Here is a 21,990-nt window from a genome sequence, read left to right as displayed (position 1 = left end):
AAATGGGCAAAATCAATGACAAATCATAGGATGAAGGAGACATTTGTAATCAGTACACAATAGTTTTGCTACTAAATGTTGTATCTGCAACAAAAAGTACATTGTACAGAAAACAAGCTAAAAACTAGTAGTTGCAGAGCTCTACAAACAATATTGACAAGAATTGACACGTGGCTGACACAATTTTTCTTAACTAACTAGGGATTTTTCTTACTTGATGTACGTATCAACAAAGTAACATGCCTCTACTATTAAGGTCATCCTAAGTTTTCATTTTAGGTTAAATCTTTGCAATTTTTCAAGGGGGGACCAACCTGCAATCTGAGTTTGATTAGAATAATTTTAACAGTCATAAAAAAAATAATTGTCTGTTGATTTTAATTTAAAAAATTGATTGACCATTTGATAAAAATGAAAATGTGTGTATTACAGTAATTTACCTAAGTGTTATTTATGTGGGGGTTCCTGCTATTTAACTCTTTTCCACTAAGATACGTATTTTGACCACGCATTGACGTATTTGTAGTCCCTAAGAAAGTTCAATTAAATTGAAAACCTTTATTACTAAGATCAAGTTTTAAAGGCTTCATAATGGCAACTCTTAGATACTGATGAACAGCATAACAGCATAAAACCTGAACAGACTGCAAGTTACTGACAAGACTGTTCTGGTTTTATGCTGGTTGCAAAAGCCATTTCCACTTTGCTTCTTATGGGGAAAAGGGTAAACCCTATGGACCCACAAGCTTATCACGACCAATATAAATTGTGAATTAAAATCATAAGTTAAATAGGTGTTTTTCCGCTTGTATAGCTACGTTTGAAATAATTTTAAGTTGCCCTCACTTACTTTAAATAATGAACAACAAAACAAATAATGTAATGAAATGAAAATATTTACATAAATCTGAAACATTTTATACTTAACTCAAAAACCAGAGAAGTCTTTAAAAAGTGTGAAGTTGAAATTGAGCATGTAACAAATAGCAACACAAAAATTATATTATTTTCACCCTAAAGTCGGAACCTAAATATGATGCTCTTCTAATAGACTTTCTAAAGTTGTATTGCTTGCTATATAATTATTATTAAAAAAAATTAACCCAAAAATCTATTTGGATGGAATCTACACTTTAAAGAGACAACAAACAACAAATGATGTCATTGTCCCATTTTCTTCTAGAATCTGTCAAACGGAAGAAAGCAATAGAAGACACATGCAGGTAATGTTCATTGATAACAGACCTGTCAATGCGTGCCTGGAAATAATTGCCATATTTCATGTCAGGCTCTACCATTACCATAACTCTCATGACAATCTGCCTTCATAAATATTCAACTGAAATCTCAGTTGAACCTTGCTCGTTCATTTTAATAAAAGACAATCTAGTCAATATTTTTTCGTTGTTCCTATAGATAAAGCTTTCATTACATTAGAATAATACATGCAATTTCCAGAGAAAAATTATACCCTTAGCATAACATATTTTAACTACATCCCAATTATTAATCAATTTAACCAGGCTGTATTTTACAATACATATCAATAAATAACAGTACACTAAGTGAATAATTGATACTATAAACTTGGTGCATTTGTTTAAAAGGCACAATTTCCCCCCAAAAGCACTCAGCTGGCACCAATTTTCAATTAACCATACTTCATTGTAAAACATTAAGCAGCAGGCTTATAGAAAACTGTTAATAGAATACAAAAATTCTTCAAAGGTATTTATTTATATGAAAAACGTAAAAATCAGCATTCAGTATATGGGTGACTCACTGATTTCTGGCCCCCACCCCCACACTGCATGCTTTCTGAGATGGTTATTATAAACAAACATCGGACATAAGTGTTTGGACAAGTAACTGTATCGTATTAGTTAAAGCCCGCCGCAGTTGTAACAGTATGCTTTGATTTAATTGTTGATGCTAACATATGCAAATTCCAAACAATACAATATTCTTAACTTAAAAGGATTTAAAAACCAAATAAAAAAACAAAATTGGTCCTACTCCAAACTCTGTCCTACTAATAAACAACAGCCTGTACCTTCAACGTATTGTTGTTCTTAAGTGAGTGTTTCTATTGCAAGCCATTTAATTAGACCATCGATTTTCAGAAATATGCACAGAAATGTGCTTCCATACTGAATAGACCAATCAATACAAATCTCCCACTCAATGTCCACCTGTGCATTTATTCATAAAGTACATCCCATTATAAATAGGACACATGGAGATTTGTTTTAAGTCATGTATGCATGTAAACATACCTTTAAACTCTGAAAAATCATTATTAAACTACAGTGACTAGTAATCCATCAAATAAAGATTACATAAACAAGATAATACAGGAATGAACAGTCCTCTGCCTCTAAACGAAGTTCACTGTAACAGAAAACGGTACCATTCCCAAGCCAACTTTTCCCCAATTTTCCCAATTTGAAGATTAACATTTTCCAAATCCTCGAAGAAAATTTATCCAAAAGACAATTATAAAATCAAGGATTTGCCCGGCAGGGCAAGTTGGTTTTTAGGTTAATGTTGAGCCCTGCTACTTTAAACTGCTTTTTGGACTTTTCTTTCTTGAAACAGGACACTTCTCGGCATTTATCCCACTCTGATTTAGCCATTTTTATAAGGATCGTACAAGACAAAAAGACTCATTTACATATAAGGAACACAAAGACATTTATAAGGTTGGCCCCATCACCAATTAATTATTAACTGGAAATAAATCAATTTCAAATGAATAGATTTTTTTTTAACAAAGGAGCATAAAAGACTTAAAGATGACAGAGTTGTTTTGTGAAATAATCTCAATGTTTCATAGAATTAACATAAATTCTACCACGGCACGTGACTTGTTTTCTATATACAAAGAAAGAAAACTACCGTGGGTTATTAGTTTCGTATTACCCCAATATACCAACGGAGGTAAGTATGACGTCACTTTGATTGTCTGCGCACTGTTTGTGAATGAAGACGACGTCATAATTGTTGTGGTGACGTTATGTTTTCGCGGAAAAGTGGAGGACATACATGTATGGTTAATATAATTCTCATTTAAAACCTTTAAATCGTGTTAGAATCGATATAATCGACGTGTAAGTGTTGGTAATTGTGGTAATAACCAACAGTATGTCGTTCCAATGCTTGTTAGCAAACCACTCGGGCTACGCATCAGAACTCCATACCGTTGGTTATTACCGAAATAACCAACAGTAACCCGTCGAGTATTGATTAAGTAACCACTAAAACAAACATAACACACATGGGACAACAATAAATATGTAGGGTAGATTTTAACAAGAGATTGCCAAGCAATATGGTCCCCTACCGGTGAAACTTCTCCATTGTCAGTAAAAAAAATTATTTTTTTATTTGTTGCCATAGCAACCATAATTTTTGACGTAGGAACAAAATGAAATGACATGCATAATCTCCATATTGCCATCTATCCATGTTTCAAGTTTCATGAAAAAATATGAAGAACTTTTAAAGTTATCGCAGGATCCAGAAAAGTGTGACGGACTGACAGACAGACTGCGTGCAAACCATAAGTCCCCTCCGGTTTCACCGGTAGGGGACAAAAACAACAGCTACATCTACAAGCCCTTATCCTAATACTCACATAGCAGGCAACATTACAGAGTGAACAGTCACTGTCAGTGGGCTAGACTACTCGCAGTCATTCTCAGCCCTTGCGAAACAATAGGGTAGGAGACCAGTGAGCCATTAATATCGATACTCTGGGCTAGGCTCTGGTTATTGGATGGTTGCAGGCCAGACATTGTTTGCGGGAGAGAGATGGGTACGATCGCAGGCGGGTTCATTGACAGGGTAGCGGTGTTGAGCGTCTGAGGTGCTGCAATGCTGCACTGCCCCCCTGGGCCTTGGGAAGCAGCTAGCACCTCATGGACCATTCGCTGTTGTAAAGCTTGTTGCTGCTGCTGCGTTATAGTGGACAAGTCATTGCTCAGCGCTATTTGCTGTGCTAGGCTGTTATTTAAATGATTCAAGGATGAAGCTTGCAGTGCAGCCTGAACACCAGCAGAGTTTAATGTCTGCAATATACTGGTTTTACTCACTCTGTAGCGTGCGTTTTGCTCCAAGAGTACCTCGTTTGTTGCTGTGAGGTCTGCAACTTGCTTTTTCAGCTCATCCACTTTCTTTCTCAACATTGCATTCTCGTCTTCAAGCAGCTGATAGCTACGTGGCTTTGAATTTGGTGAAAGCTGTGGGTATCTACTCTCAAAAGATCTAAATCCATCATTTGAAAACTCTGGATCAAGTCTCCTGCGTTTTATGCTCACTTCAGGTTCAAACTCGAACCTATCAAATCTTGGGTCCTTATTAAAAACTTCTTTATTAAAAACTTCCCTTCCTTCTGATTTTCGCTGTAAAAATTCATATTCCGCACTTGATATGTGACGATATTTACACTGATCACCACGTTGACAACTACCTTTCAAATTATCCTTACATATAGGAACACGACCTTTAGCCACCATTTCTGCATGATTCACACCGATGCCAAGCGAGGCAGCTTGCAGAACACGTGGCGGAAGCTCACCTGTTGATCTAGCATGCTCTTCTTCCTCCCTTGTACAGTGGAGAAATGCACAAGTTGGTCTTCGGCAACCATTGTTTTTGAAATCATGACAGAATGTGTACTCTGATATTTTCTTAAATTCAGTTGTTTCTTGCTCTCCTGGGTGTCGGTATCTGCACCGTTTACCACGCCGGCAAACATTGCGCAGAAAATCCCGACAAATGTCATTTGTATTTCCACCCTCACTCCCACTTTCACTATGGTCAGACATTTTTTCACTGCTTTCTGATAAAGTTATATGATTCTCTTTAGATCTTGACCTTTTGCATTACTTGAACACCATCCAAGCAGAACAAGTGCCAGTACTTCATAAGACACAGAGTAAGTAATGACTTTTCCAAATGGTAATGTAGGCTGAATACGCTTTCACTATTGGTGAATAATTCAAGAGAAGTATCTGAAACAGTTAAAAAGTTAGTAGTTATAGTTACTATGATTTTCTCCACTAAATCAAGCAAAGCATAAATATAACAACTGTATCTCTAATTGTACATGAAACTATTTCACTTGCAGTAAAGCATTTGGTAAAAAATTGTAAAACTCAGGTCACATTTGAATAAAATAACATAAGACATGTCAAAGTGGTCACAAGCATAATTAAGAATGTTGTGAACAAGAAAGAATTTACAAAGACATCCCAATTTTCCATAAACTGCCAACATCCAATATCACAAATGTAACAACTACACATGAAATATTATTCCATTAATTAAAATTTAAAGTGCATTAAATATACATTGAACCTGTAAATTAACTTTTTTAATCTTCCAACTGCCACTTTTAATAACAAATTTGAATCCAAGGGAGGTAAATATAAAAATTAAAGGCAACAAACCACCATATGTTGAAACTAACTATGAACACAATTAAACAAATTTTTATACAATCTTGCTACCTCAATGCAACTTTGTTTTTATTTAAATAAGGAAACATTAGAATTTTCGGTTTTGTGATAAATATTATGTCTCTCTGTCTCTCTGTGTCTGTCTCTATGTCTGTCTTTGTCTCTGCGGTGAAGCAGCGCAAGAATCGTTTTGTTTCTGAGCTACGTTACCATGCAGATGTAATTTGCTCGAAAGATTTCGTGGCGAAGGCGTTCGGCAAACCTGCGATCAAGAAAGCTGGTTTAGGTGTGCCGCTGAACGCTCGTCAAAGAGGTGGTAATCAGGTACGGAAGACAACTTGACGACCGAAGACTTTCTCGGGATTACAGTCCGGATATCCGGCTCTACCTGCCACGGCTTCGAATGTCCCGGCAACTGTGTCGCTGGGAGAAATCAAGGTGGAAGAGGCTTCAGGAGACGACAAAGAGCTGCCCATGGAAACCGAAGTGCTTTCGGTTAAAGCGCCAGAAGAAGATCCATCAACTTCTTCTGTCTTCACGGCGTTAGATGAAGTGGGACAGTTCTCCGTCGCCGATGATGTGGGGCAGTGTGAAGATACCCCACTGATCAAGGATGAGGTTATTTCCGTGTTAAGCGACTCTGAAACAGAAGGACGTGCTCCGGTGGAGGGGACTCCGATTTCGGTTGGAGTCTCTAATACTGGGGTTACTTGTATCCCGGTCAAGGCTGGGAACCTAGCATCTTCGGTGATTGCCACGCAAGTCTTCACCAACAGTTCCAATGTTGTGAGGAAGCAACGGAAAAGACGTCATCAAATGAGGGAGGAACCAGCCGAATCGACACCAGTTTTGCACGAGTGTGTGCCGGTGATAAAAGTCCTGAAACCCTCAGTTTGGACCAGACTGGGTAGTCGCATGGAAGAGCCCACGAAAAAGAAACGAACGTCCCGTTGTCCGTTTATGGGATGTACATCAGAGTCTCGCCATTTAAGCCGACATGTCTACCAGAGGCACCTTCCTGAGCGATTTAAGCTAGGAAATTTGGCGGATCCGGCTTGGCAGGGAGCTCGGTTGCGACGGCTTAGATGGCTCGCTCTACAGCTCGTCGAAGACGACAGGCTTGGTATTCTGCTAGACTTTGCCCAGAATCATGACTTGGGAATCAACGCGGAGGTATCTCTATCTGAAGTAGATAGACAGTGGATGTCCGAGTTCGCCCGTCAATCAGGATTGCCGGAAGTGGACTTCGACATTCAACGTCTGAACTCGCAGCCTCTTCTTGCCCATTGGCGTGTCCTTGTCGGTCTGCTGAAACACATTCCAAGGCATCGACAAGTTCACTTTTTCAACCTGGACAATCAGGATACCTATAGTACCGTCCCGGCTGTGGCTGGGTGACAAGTTCAAATCCCCGACGTGGAGCATCAAAGTACCCCGACACCCCCGGTTGGGGCTGCGACTGAACCTGCAGGAAGTGGAACGGCTCATGCTGGTTCTAAAGTACTAAACATGTCTGTTCGGGAGTATCTGGTAGTATCTGGACAGGCAAACCTCTCGTTGGTTAGGGGGAACACATCCCAGGCGACAGTGCGACCGGTAGCGACCAGGATTTCGGCCTTCGATTCCCATTTTCACCTGGACCGGTCTCTAGTGAAATTGGGAATGCCGTACTACTCCGATATCCGGACAATTCTGGATGCATATGTAGGGACCAGACCCTAAGTTGAAGTGGATGTGGTAGGAGGTGTCCTGATCTACTGTGACCCCGAGACCTACCGGACATCTTTCCCGGCTCAGGTTGGGTTTGGTGTCGCGGTGGGATTACATCCCCGGAACGCGGTACGATTCAATCCTGAGCTCTACCGTCGTTTAAAGCAGCTCCTGAGGAACGAACGAGTTGTGGCACTGGGAGAAGTTGAGTTGGACCGAACCGAGCCATCAAAGACTTGGGGGCTACAGAAGGAAGTTCTGACAAGGATACTAGAGTTGTCATCCCCTTGTCAACCAGTCATCCTTCATATCCGGGATGGGGAGGATCGACAGTCCGGAGTGCTTTATCTGGAATGTCTCGAGTTGTTAAAGGCCAATGTTGCTCGGACGCAGAAAGTGGTGCTACATTGTTTCACCGGCGAACAAGAGGTAGTGGTTAGCTGGTGTAAGGCGTTCCCTAATTGTTACTTCAGTTACTCAGGACAGGCCCGGCTTTTCACGGTGGCGCAGAAACAGGCAGTCCGAAGGGTCCCGGCTAACAGGCTGTTGATCTCTCTCTCTCTCTCACACTCAAAACGTGCATGTACCGCTTCGATGTGCATGTGCTGGTGTGTGCACTTTTGACATAAGACGGCTTGTTGATGGAGGTGTTTTGAAGCATAAACGAAACAGGAACTTCATAAGCGAAAGGCTCTCTGGGCGGATCTTCGCGACTCTCCATATGGTGGCCGGTTCCAGGCTCTTGTGAACTTCTTTGAGAAACGAAAACGAAAAATCTTTATATTGTTCAAGCCTCATTCGCCCGTGACTGGTTTCGTTCTGGCGCACTGCCTTTCTACAGACAGATTTCCATTTCTCTTTTGACGGGAATACACATTTGGTTTTAAAGCTCATTGAATAGTCTCCAATGTGATATTTCTGCAGAATTTTCGATCATTTAAAACAACAGTTATGGATATTTAAATAAAATGACAGAAAACAGCTTTTTTCAAAAGAATTTTGAAGAAGCGATAAAATATAATAAAAAAGTATTTCCTGTTTGCCACGTACCAGCCCGGACACGTTATGAGTTCATATTCAATTTACAAACACCTTTTTGAGGTAACAAGAATACCCACAGAAACAAACATTTTTACGCACAAACATGAAATACAACAAGACGCTAAGTGTTCAGAACCTCACTGTACCTGTTTAGCCATAGGTTTCAATAGGAAACCGATGATTGTTGCATTATACTTTGTTGACATAGGCAATTATCGGCAGTCGTATTGTGGAGGATTAACAGCCATTCAAAGCAAGGACATTCATGTATGTGACTTTCTTGGTACATGTCCATTATTAATGACTGTGCTTTACTACTCCTATATAACATCCCATCGGTGCCTTTGAACCGAATAAATCATTTGAAGTCACCGAGGCAGGTAAAATTACGTGTGTCAAGGAGCATGTTTAATTTGTGAGCCATTACAGAAAAAAAAGAAATACGCGCTTGCTCACAACCATTACCTGAATATTATTTCGGACATTCAACAAATGTCTTATCACATGCTATAGAATGTTTCTTGTTAAATAGAAAAGTTGCTTTAAATAATGTATATATAGGTTTCCTTTTTGCAACAATCATGAGTAAGGTTATATCCGGAACGGTATCATTTTCGTTGTCGGTTAAATGACGTCAACAAGATTAAATAAAGTAAGACAAAAATAGGATTAATCAACTTGAATTGGTTTGTATGCATATGCTTAACATATCTGGCACTTGTTTATACCTTATTTACTATACTTGCCAAGATTATTTTAGTACACATTCCCACAAAAGGATCGCTTACAACATTCATGAACTGTTAATCTGTACAAAAATACAATTCTTTTCTGGCCTTACACATGTGAACACCAACTATTGTAACAAGGGCTGTATGTAAAACATGCATGCCCCCCATATGGGCTGTCAGTTGCAGTGGCAGCCATTGTGTGAGTACGTTTTTTGTCACTGTGACATTGACCTTTGACCTAGTGACCTGAAAATCAATAGGGGTCATCTGCCAGTCATGATCAATGTACCTATGAAGTTTCATGATCCTAGGCGTAAGCATTCTTGAGTTATCATCCGCAAACCATTTTACTATTTCGAGTCACTGTTACCTTGACCTTTGACCTTGTGACCTAACAAGAGCTGTCAGAGGACAGCGCGCTCGACTAATCGAGTGCTTGACAGTAAAACGAAAGCCATCATGGGGATATTGTTCATATTCAATAATTTATTAGACGATCTTTCAAAAAAAAAGGAAACAAAATAATATTTATTTATTTATATTTTTTTTGGGGGGTAGGGGGGTGAGAGGGGGGTATAATGTGGGGTGTGGTAATTTATTAGATGTTTAAAAAAAAAATGGGGGGGGGGGGTAGGGGGGGAGTAAGAGGGGGGTATAATGTGGGGTGTGGTAATTTATAAGATGTTTAAAAAAAATTTTTTTTTCTTTTTTGGGGGGGTTGGGGGGTAGGGGGTGGGGGTGAGAGAGGGGTATAATGTTGGGATGTGGTTTATTAGATGTTTAAAATAAAGTTTGGGGGTGAGGGTGGGGGGGTAGGGGGTGAGAGGGGGGTATAATGTGGGGTGTGGTAATTTATTAATGTTCATTTTTTTCCTTTTTTTTGGGGGGGGGGGTGGGGATAGGGGGTATGGGGAGTGAGAGGGGGTATAATGTGGGGTGTGGTAATTTATAAGATGTTAATAAAAAAATTGGGGGGGTGGGGGGTGGGGGTGAGAGGGGGGTATAATGTGGGGTGTGGTAATTTATAAGATGTTTAATTTTTTATTTTTTTTTAGGGGGGTAGGGGGGTGGGGGTGAGAGGGGGGTATAATGTGGGGTGTGGTAATTTATTAGATATTTAAAACATTTTTGGTGGGGGTGTGGGGGTTGGGGGAATGAGAGGGGGGTATAATGTGGGGTATGGTAATTTCTAAGATGTTTAAAAAAAATATTATTTTTTTGGGCGGGGGGGGGTAGGGGGGGGGTAGGGGGGGGTGAGAGGGGGATATAATGTGGGGTGTGGTAATTTATAAGATATTAAAAAAATTTGATGGGGGCTGGGGGGGGGGTTGTGGGAGTAGGGGGGGAGTGAGAGGGGATAAAATGTGGGGTGTGGTAATATATTAGATGTTTAAACAAAAATTGGGGGGGGAGGTGGGGGTAGGGGGTGAGAGGTGGGTATAATGTGGGGACTGGTAATTTATTAGATGTTAAACAAATAAAAAATTGGGGGGTGGGGTTAGGGGGGTAGGGGGGTGAGAGGGGGTATAATGTGGGGTGTGGTAATTTATAAGATGTTTAAAAAATGTTTTCTTTTGAGGGGGGGTAGGGGGAGTGGGGGTGAGAGGGGGGTATAATGTGGGGTGTGGTAATTTGTTAGATATTTGAAAAAATTAATTTTTTTTGGTGGGGGGATGGGGGGTTAGGGGGGAGTTAGAGGGGGTATAATGTATATATAATGTGGGGTGTGGTAATTTATAAGATGTTTAATTATTTTTTTTTTGTTGGGGGGGTAGGGGGTGGGGATGAGAGGGGGGTTATAATGTGGGGGTGTGGTAATTTATTAGATATTTAAAAAAAATTGATGGGGGGCTGGGGGGGGGGGGGGGGGGGTAGGGCCAGTGGGAGGGGGGTATTAATGTTGGGTGTGTGTAATATATAAGATGTTTAAAAAAAAATGTGGGGTGGGGGGTTAGGGGGGTGGGGGTGAGAGGGGGGGTATAATGTGGGGAGTGGTAATTTATTAGAGTTAAAAAAATTTTTTTTTGAGGGGGTGGGGTGTAGGAGGGGGGTGGTAGGGGGGTGAGAGGGGGTTATAATGTTGGGTGTGGTAATTTATTAGATGTTTAAAAAAATAATTTGGGGGGGGGGTAGTAGGGGCAGTCAGAGGGGGGTATAATGTGGGGTGTGTTAATTATTAGATGTTTAAAAAGAATTGGGGGGTGGGGGTGGTAGGGGGGTATAGGGGGGTATAATGTGGGGTGTGGTAATTTATTAGATGTTTAAAAAAAATATTTCTTTTTTTTTGGGGGGGGAGGGGGTAGGGGGGGGTGCGAGGGGTTGGGTAATGGGGGGGAGACGGGGGTATAATGGGGTGTGGTAATTTATTAGATGATGTTTTAAAAAAAAATGGGGGGATGAGGTTGGGAGAGGGGGTAAGGAATTCTGGTAGGGGCGTGGGGTATTGTTTGGGTGGAATCCATTGTGGTATTCAGGTAAGTGTTGTTTTGTCAAAGTAATAATAAAATGTGATCATTAAAAATATTAAATAATCTCACACCGACATGAACAAAAATCCTCTATTTATAAAACATGAAATTTAAACTTATTGCATTTGTTTCCCCTGTATATAAGAAAGATATAATAGTGTATTACCTCCCCTGTCCTGCTTTTATTAATATTAATCAACAAAATTAAACATTAACACAATATTTAATATACAAAATATACAAAAATCACATATTCTGATAATATTTTTACTGATCCTCTTTATTTTACTCAAATGATGATGTTTCATTGGACTGATAATTATAGATTTAGGATTACAGACCAGTTGCTTCAGTTATATTGTTCAGAGTTTGCCCTGTTGGCCGCGTATGCGTTCTTGAGTTATCATCCAAAAACCATTTTACTATTTCGGGTCACTGTGACCTTGACATTTGACCTTGTGACCTCAAAATCAATAGGGGTCATCTGCGAGTCATGATCAATGTACCTATGAAGTTTCATGATCCTAGGCCCAAGCGTTCTTGAGTTATCATTCGGAAACCACCTGGTGGACAGACCGACAGACCGACCGACAGACATGTGCAAAGCAATATACCCCCTCTTCTTCGAAGGGGGGCATAATAAATATATAGAGAAATTGCTGCAAAGATACCAAACACACACTTTGTAAACCAAAGTCTTTAAAACAGAACCACTTCCATAATGATGCTGACAAAAATGACCACACAAAGCACAAATGGGTACCAAAACAACATCCACATGGGTCTTCAGTGCGTTTAGTTACAGTAACTGTAAAAGCTCGCGAATGACCGTTCGTTCGTCAAGACAAGATTAATGTTATTGTTTAGTAATAATTTGAAGATATCACATTCATTAAAAATATTTTATATAAATTAATTGACTTTTATTCTTATATAAAAACGAAATATGTATAAGCATTATAGCAAGGGTGATCTCAAGACTTAACACCAATAAGTTCACTAGGTTAACGAAATAAAGCAAAGCAATAAAGAGTCGCTTTGTTTCGTGTACAATTATTAAATGATATAAAAAGCACATCATACAATGAATCTTTAACATTTAACATCTCAAGGTAAGAAATTATCATTATAAGGATAAGGATTACAATTGTCAATAAACTGCGTATGCGAGTGTGAATAATTTTAATGAATGATCAGAAGTGTCAGAGGTGCATGGGTTCAACGGAAAAGAAAAACCCTAAAAAAGCATACATGACATTATTGTGATGTATTTTTTTTATACATTCGACGACAAACACGGAAAATTGGAGCTTAAATCTGTAAAAAAAAGAATAACAATCTTCATATGATCTCTAAACTAGTGAAACATATAAAAAAAAAACATGTTTATCATATATTGATTTTATTTGTGTTCATTAATTACACCGAGTGTGTGGTTGTAATATTGCTTGATATAATGAAGCTGTATCGTACATGTCCGTTATTAACGAACGACCGTAATCACCTTAAAGTAGTGGTGGCATTTTAATTAATCCGATAAATACTAACCAGCATTGTTTATGTTTATCATACGCTTTTTACATATGTATTCAAAGTAAAATTATAGTTTTTGCTTTCAATTATTGTATATATATATACTGCTCAGCGAAAATGAAAAATGACTTGACAAAGCGAATACTCGTTGACTAAGATATCAGAATGCTAATTGTTTGTATTCACTTCCTATTTCCCAAAGATCAAGAAGGAAGCAATATCCAGTCTTGTCCAAAGACAAGAGTTTTGATGAAACTTGATCAGAATGGTCAGAATATTATGTTACCATTATCTTAGCTGAGTTCATATATTGCTCACACAAGACTTAAAGCCACATTTATCAACAATCTTAATTAAACGTGCAAAGTGTGATTATAGTGAAAAAATCCAAAACGAATCTGGAATGTGTGCGTCCAAACAAAAGGCTGTCACGTTAATATTTTTTAAACTCGTTACTACTCTAGAAGCTAAATGTGTGACTCAATCATAATGAAATTATGTTGGATTACTTATATTTACCATACCTAGACACAGTTTGAGTCTCGGTCACATTTGTCAAAAAAAGTATACTAGGTGAGATGTAAGATGACAATAGCTGTGCATCTGGGTGTTGTGCATTTTAAACCAGGGAAAAATGTTAAAACAACAAATATTTACTCTGAGGGTCGAAATAATGACTCAATATCCATCAGAAATGGTCAGAATGTTTATCTTGACAGGCCCTAGAGTTCCAATCTGGGTTATGAGTCCAAACATTACCTCAAAATTACTGTGTTAAATCTAAGAAAACATTGTAACCACCTGAAAAGTCACATTTATGACTAAATATTTGAAGAAACTTGTTAAGATTGTTTATCTTGACAACATGTATGACAATATCAAGTCTCGGCCACATGTATAAAAAAACTTCACCAGTTCAAACCTTAGAAAAACCATGTTACACATACAGTAGCCTAATATATAACCGGATTGAACATGTGGGTCAAATGAAGTTAACAATATCGTCAAATGAAATCAGACGCTCATCTGAGACCAGAAGAAACTTAACTGTTCTAAGAAGGAAGTGTCCACGCGGCTTCACAATAGACTTTTACGGAAAACTAACCTAGCAACTGGCAGCAATTTTCAAGCTTTGCTCAGATATTTACAATCCTTAATGTTCTAAGGAAGTTTCACTGTGATTGGCTAAAAGACTTCTAGATGTATAATATATATACATAATATAATATAAAATGGTGTATAATAAAGCAAACAAAGGAAGACTCACTGGGGCAATGCTGTTCATTGGTAAGGAACCATATCTTACTTGTCTGAGATTACATTTGAACAAATGTTGAGAGAAAAGTTCACGAAGATTGTGCAAACAATACGGAGTTGTTGTTTTTATGTCCCCCAGTCTATACTGGGGACATATTGTTTTAACCTTGTCTGTTTCTTGGTTTGTTGATTGTTTGCGTCAAACGTTAAAATTGGCCATACCTTTTGCAATATTGAAGATAGCAACTTGATATTTGGCATGCATGTGTATCTCATGGAGCTGCACATTTTGAGTGGCAAAAGGTCGAGGTCATCCTCTAAGGTAAAAGGTCAAATATATGGGGGAATAGTGTTTCACAAACACATCTTTTTTATTTAAGCTAAGACCTAGTTTTTGACCCCATATAACCCAGTTCCAGACTCACAAATAAACTATCGAGGCAAATGTTCCCTCCAAATATCATGTAGATAGGGCTATAAGTAACACCTCTATAGTGTCAGTTCTAAGCTTAACATTTAATTGGACCTAGTACCCTTGCTTTTGACCACACAAGACCCAGTTTTGACTGAGCCAAGATATAATTGAGCCAAGTGTTATGAAGATTGTGCAATAAATGTGGTCCCTAAATGTTCTCTTTATTTCATGTATACTAGTGACCCAGTTTTTTCCCTCATGTTACCCAGTTTGAATGTGATCCAGTTTCAAACTATGTCATGCTTGGGACAATGGTTTTGATCAAGTTTTAGGAAGATGTGGCAATAAATGCGGCCTCCAAAGACTGTCCAAAAGGCAAATTTTGATGGTGTACAACAGACAAAAGGATATCACAAAAGCTCACCATGAGAAAATTATCTAAAAACTATGTATATTATTGTTCAAATAGTTTCAGTTTATATTTGAAACGTGGTATAATAAAAACCAACAAAATCATTTCAATGTTTGCATTTTAATTCAATTTAGTTCACATGCACACATCACACTTTAGTAATTTTCAAACATTTTACATGAACAATTTTCATTCAACAAATTTAACATAATGATTAATAAACTTCTAATTGTAAACTATGAACAGCTATTAACAATCAATGTAGTGATCCATTGGCTATTACAAGAGTTTAGTGAGGTATGTTTTAACAAACAGCACTAAATATAATATTTTTTTAAGTTAACAAAAGGTACAATTTATTTGTAATACACTCACAAAAGTTATAACCGACCACTTGATATTTAGGGATATCTAAACTCTGCGTAATGTGCTTAGCAAAAACACATTATACCAAATTGTTGAGTATACTTATCTGAAACTGTCATGTTGCTCTGAAGGTTCTTTGAATAAAAAGAATTTTATATAATACAGTCAAATTAGCATGCCATTAGAAGTGTTTTAAATGAACATATTGTAAACAATTTAAAATGATTTTTTTAATGTAAATGTTTCTGAACTTTTTTTCTAAGTATTCATTATTTGATGCATATTATAAAGTTTTTTATTCAGGATTTAAACTGCACTTTAGACATATATTGTGAGTTGTCCTGATATGGATGGGAAGAAAAACTGTATCTGGAACGTAATGATGCAACAACCGCATATTTATCTGATAAAAGTAATGCAATTGACACTAATTACTGTAACTATAAACAATAATAATAGATCAATAAAAAGAAACATTATGCCCACAAAACCAGTTAACAAAGCCAAAAGATTGGACAAAGTTTGTAAGTTAAGGAAAAGAAAACCATAAACTAAACAAACGAACAATAAAATATGCCCTCAGTTTTTTTAAGTCACGTTTTTCCTTAAGTATCCTTTATGTCTGCATTGTTATTTGTAAAATCGTATGCAAATAATTTGAAGAAGCAAATGACATCACCAAAACTGAAGGATAAAATAATAGGTTTTAACAACATGAAATACCAAAACAGACTTTGAACAAAACATTTGGGCCGTGCTCTGTGAAAAAGAGGTTTAATGCATGTGCGTAAAGTGCCGTCTCAGATTAGCCTGTGCAGTCTGCACAGGCTAATCAGGATCAGGGACGACACTTTCCGCTTTTGTGTTATTTTTGTTCATAGAAAGTCTCTTGTTAGCCAAAATCCATTTTAGGTGGAAAGTGTCGTTCCTGATTAGCCTTTGTGGATTGCACAGGCTAACCTGGGACAACACTTTATACCCTTATGCATTAAACCCCCTCTTTTACAGAGCATTGCCCATTTGCAATTTATAAGATCTGGTGGGTTGGCATGAACCAGCCACAGTGACAGTCTACATACACACCAGTACATGTAAATGTACCTAAAAAATGTATACAGGTAATAATAAACAATCAATCAAACTAATAATAGGGAAAATTCATGGATAATACACATCAATTAAAACTTAAAACAGACAAGTACATTCAAGCAGAATTATACAGGGTTTAAACAACAACAACAACACATATATATCCAACAAACTCAATTTTAATTGATCCCTATTGTTGAATAGATTCTCAGAAACACAGAAAACACAACTGTGTATTCATTGTTTAAATCAGATAAAAACAAAATTCTAGTACCCCAAACAAATGAACATTGAAAACAAAACATGTTTCCCCACACTTTCCTTCATTCATACAAAAGTCAACAAGATTCCATCATAACCGGTCTCACTTTCTGTCATTCTGTATTGAAGCCTGCTAAGCATATGAGTAGTGTTCTGAGAAAACTGGGTATAATGCATGTGCGTCAAGTGTCGTCCCAGATTAGCCTGTGCAGTCCGCACAGGCTAATCAAGGACGACATTTTCTGCTATTATGACAGTTTTCTTTTAATTGAAGTCTCTTCTTAGCAAAAATCCAATTTAAGCGGAAAGTGCCGTCCCTGATTAGATTGTGCAGACTGCACAGGCTAATCTGGGACGACACTTTACGCACATGTATAGTGCCCAGTTTTCTCAGAATGCGACTCATATGGTTTTAAAAATCCTTTTACACCAAATAGTATAATTGAACCAAGTACAAGACATTTTCTGCTGTGCCTTGGATTTTTTACAACAAGAAGGCCATGTAGGCCCTTAAGCATTCACCTGAGTCACAAACACCAAATTCTGAACTCTTGACCAGGTTATCTAGTTTTTTACCACACTTAACCCTGATTCAAACAAAATAAATATTCTGACCAAGTTTCATCAAGAATGAGTAATAAATGTGGCCTGCAATTGGTATAATTGTGTGTTTTCAGATTTGGCATGGTGACCTCGTATTTAGTTGTTTCTGAACCAAGATTCAAACTTGGTCAACAATGTCAAGATATACATTTTCATCAAGACTTAGTAATAAATATTGCTCACACAGCACTTGTGTCCAAGTTTGTTGAGTCATGTGACCAAGGTTCAAACTTGGTCAAAGTATTGTCAAGATAAACATGCTTACCAAGTTTAATAGAGATTGAGTAATAAATGTGTCATTTAGAGTGGTAACAAGATTTTTGAAAGATATTACCTGGTGACTGAGTTTTTTTATGCATATGACCCAGATTCAAATACGGCCTAAGCATTGTCAAATAAAAATTTTGACCAAGGTTTCATAAAGATTGAACCAAAAAAGGTTGCCTATAAATTGGCTAAAACGTTTTTCTAAGATTTGACCTGGTGACTTGTTTTTTTGTCCATATATGACTCAGATGAGAACTTTGACGGACATAGAGTGATCACAAAAGATCACCATTCAAGTGAGCTAAAAACGTGTTATGTTAAATGTAACAATAAACAAAGTACCTGACATGTTCTGATGTGCTTATGGATTTGTTTCAATTGCAACACTTAACAAAGTACATATACCTGACTTGTTTACCATGACTGACATTATGAAGTTGTTTCATAAAGGAAGCTTTGCAATGTAAAGCTTGTAAATGCCATTGTTATACAGACTATAAAAGATTTTGTCTGTTATTATTGGTTATAGAGACCTTAAAATACTTCTTGAAAATCTTATCATGTCAATGCCCTGAATGTAACAAGCCAGGAAGGAATCAATCCTTGGGCCCCTTTTCAAGGCCCTACAAGTCGTTTTTAGGATGTCCTTAAACTTCAGCTTTAAACAAAACAAATTATCTCGTCAGACGAGCGAATCCTGTCCAAGCATGCACAGTTGTACTGTCTTAGCATTTTAACAGAATGCATAAATATGTGTTAGGCAGAATAGAGCCATATATTATAGCCAGAAAAAATACAACATATCTGGATGAATAAGGCATATTCATAGATGCATTTTACTGTGCCCAGAGATGGACAATGTCCATATCACTAAGGATGTTTATCTCTTTTGGACTGGATACCAGATGTGTCACGGCCCAGGGCTCATCCAACTGGCCAGGTGTGGCAGCTTTGGGCATCGGATCCCATTCATTTTCATGTCTGCAGACATGCTTGAAATCACCAGGGAAGTAACTGAAAATGCAATTAAAAACACAGGTTACATGTTTGGCATTAGAAATAATGACATAAACATACTAAAACACATATTTTGTTGCAAGACACTGGCAAAATTGAATAATACAACACAAATAAACACAAAAAACAGAGAATATATGCGTGTGTATGTAATTTACAGATACATGTAATTATTTTCAATGACAAGAACATGGCTATATGTCTGTTGAAAGACTGGGTAAGACCATGAAACAAATGCACTGCCGAAAATGTGCAGGACACACACAAGAAAGTCACTTATGAGTATGAGCTATGCTAGCTAAGTGAAAAGGGGTTTTGATAAATGTGTGTAAAGTGTCATCCCAGATTAGCCTGTGCAGTCTGCACAGGCTAATCAGCATCAAAACTTTCTGTCTAAAATTGATTTTTGCTAAGAAGAGACTTCTTTAAACAAAAAATATGATAAATGCAGACTGCAGAGGCTAATCTGGGATGACACTTTAATAACATGCATAAAACCCCCTTTTTTTAACAGAAAAATATCATAAAAGCTGACGACACAGGCTTATCTGGGATGACACTTTAAGCACATGCATTAAACTCCCTTTTCACAGAGAATGGCCTATATATAATCAATTTATTTACATTGTACAACATACTAGAGCAAATAAGTCATCCAACAAAAGATGACTTTCTAAATGGACAGTGTTATAAGTTAGCTAAAGTAGAACATTCTTGAAAGAGATAGAGATATATACGGCTATTTAATAACAATCATCAAAGATCTCTTTATCAAATCATTAACTAGAGCTTTGTAACAGACGTGACGTATACCCCAACATGCCGCATTGACAGAGACTATTTTGCATGCTGTCTTCACAAAACAAGAGAAAATAATCTATGGTGATTTTTAAGAATTATTATGCCATTATTATTTATGGCCATTTTGACCTTTGAACTCTTGAATTCTTTTGCATGACACTCCGTCCAATGACTGTGAACAAAGTTATTGTACAGTCATTTTAAAATCTCACAATGAATGACATAGTTATGGCCTGGAAAAGCTCATTTATGGCCAATTTTCATTTTTGAACTCCAAGTGTGACCTTGACCTTGGAGATATTAACATAATTTTTTCGAATGACACATTGTCCAATGATTGTGAACAAATGTACCAAGTAATTTTAAAATTTCACAATGAATGACATATTTATTTCCCGGACAAGCTCAATTATGGCCAAACTCAAAGTGTGACCTTGACCTTGAAGATAAGGACCTAATTCTTTCGTGCGACACACCGGCCAATGATGGTGAACAAATGTGTCAAATGATTTTAAATCTAACAATGAACAACATAGTTATGGCCGGGAAAGCTCATTTATGGCCATTTTTGACATTTGAACTTAAAGTGAGACTTTCAACTTGGAGATATCAACGTTATTCTTTCCTGGGACACACAGTCAAATAATGGCGCACAAAAGTGCCAAACGATTTTAAAATCTCACAATGAAATACATAGTTATTGCCCCGACAATGTTATTTATGGCCATTTTTGATCTTTGAACTCAAAGTGTGACCTTGACCTTGGAGATAAGGACGTAATTCTTTCGCGCGACATACCGTCCCATGATGGTGAACAAATTTGCCAAATGATTTTAAAATCTCACAATAAATGATAAAGTTATGGCCCGGACAAGCATTTGACCCTTGAACTTCAAGTGTGGCCTTGACCTTGGAGATATTGACGTACTTTTTACACACAACACACAGTCCCATGATGGTGATCAAATGTACCAAGTTATTTTAAAATCTAATGATAAATGACATAGTTATGGTCCTGACAAACATTCGGTTTAAAACACACTAAGTGACCCTGTGACCTAGTTTTTTATCCGGCATGACCCATTTTCAAAACTTGACCTATACATCATGAAGATACAACTTGTGACCAAGTTTGGTGAAAATCGGATGAAATTTCGGGGCAGACCGACAGACAGACCGACCGACACACCGACAAAGTGACTCCTATATAGCCTCTATTACCAATGGTAATGGGGGTATAAGTATTGATTTAGGTAACAGAGTTCTAATGTTCCTTACATATATAGCATTGTTTGGGCGGTGGGGTAAAACTGTGCCTCTTCAATCCAAACACTCAACTATTTATGGAGCTGCAAAGTGTGTGTGCAAATTTGCAAACCATTGCAAAGCTAAACTTTAATGTTAAACCGACTTTCAAAGTATTTGCAAAGGAAAAATTTGGAAAATTTTGAACTGAAACAATTTTTTTTTTCAATTATTGATATTTATGCAAAGCTTTTGTAAACAAGTATACCATAATGTTTCTGATTGGTCAAGTTCTTATTTAAGCATAGAAGGAGAGAATATGAAAGGTGGCAGCATTGTTTGGGTTTTGAAATACTTTTGTACAGTATCTAGAAACATTGGCAATTTAAGTTAACAATTTTGTGCGATAATAAGCTTTGATATCAATCATTCTTCAAAAATATTGATAAAGTATATTTCACATTTTCCTGGACTGTTTGCATTCTTCTTAATATATTGTGCACACATAGTTTGACACTTAAAGTACTAGCAGTTAACTGGCCAATCAATTGCTTCTTGAAACTGGTAATATTTTTACAAAATGACAAAATAATGCAAAACACCCTGTTACAGCCAGAAACAAAACTTTATAAATGGCCTAATGAAATTCTATGCATTTCTTTAATTGCAGTGTCATTGTGATTTATATTGTACTCAGAATATCTTAAGGTTGAAAATGCAAGCGTATTAAGTTGCAAGAAAAAAACTACCTGTGTCATTAGAATGTAAAGGGTATAATTATAAATGTTCAGTATGAAGCACTATAGAGTAAAATTATAAATGTTAATTATATAGCAAAGGATTCTATTTACAATTCCCACATAGCAAATTATTAAATTAACCTTATCTTAATGGAGCATCAAGATACACAGGTAGATCAATCACTAGTTATAAAGTTGTGTATTTCACCAAGATTTATACCAGATGCTGCAATGTTTTTTATGTAGCAGGTAATTTATTACCATTCTTAAGCGAAAGTTACTTGCACTCAATCTTTAGACACTCATTATTTATCTTGTCTATTCTCCTTTTAATCCACGCAATAATGCATAGCTCATTATACACCAGTGACCTAAATAATCTACTGTAAACTATAAATGCTCAATGCTCCATGAAAAGGGGGTTTAATGCATGAGCGAAAAGTGTTGTGCCGCTTAACTGTGCAGTGCGCCTAAACTGGATTTTTGCTAAGAAGAGACTTTCTTGAAACGATATATATCATATAAGTGTAAAGTGTCATCCCTAATAAGCCTGTGCAGACTGCACAGGTTAA

The 21,990-nt window shown here is 37.2% G+C and overlaps 1 protein-coding gene across 8 annotated transcripts in view; it reads right to left on the bottom strand.

Moving 5' to 3' along the window:
* LOC127856174 (zinc finger CCCH domain-containing protein 10-like) overlaps nucleotides 1-21,990 on the bottom strand; it is a 572,427-nt gene that overhangs the window by 424,103 nt on the left and 126,334 nt on the right. For 3 of the 8 annotated variants that reach the window (XR_008037884.1, XR_008037882.1, XM_052392240.1), the window contains exon 4: nucleotides 3,638-4,124. The exons of 2 other annotated variants lie outside the window; for them this stretch is intronic. Coding sequence is in view for 1 of the 6 variants with exons in the window: in XM_052392240.1 (XP_052248200.1) it covers nucleotides 3,672-4,124 (453 nt within the window). In the remaining 5 variants the exon portion in view is untranslated. Of the gene's footprint in view, nucleotides 1-3,637; nucleotides 4,125-15,133; nucleotides 18,630-21,990 lie in introns of those variants that run through there. 3 more of the 8 variants (XR_008037881.1, XR_008037880.1, XM_052392238.1) reach the window with 3 other exon arrangements.

Source organism: Dreissena polymorpha, chromosome 13 (assembly GCF_020536995.1).
Source record: "Dreissena polymorpha isolate Duluth1 chromosome 13, UMN_Dpol_1.0, whole genome shotgun sequence".
Lineage (NCBI taxonomy): Eukaryota > Metazoa > Mollusca > Bivalvia > Myida > Dreissenidae > Dreissena > Dreissena polymorpha.
This window is presented reverse-complemented; position numbering and strand designations above follow the sequence as displayed.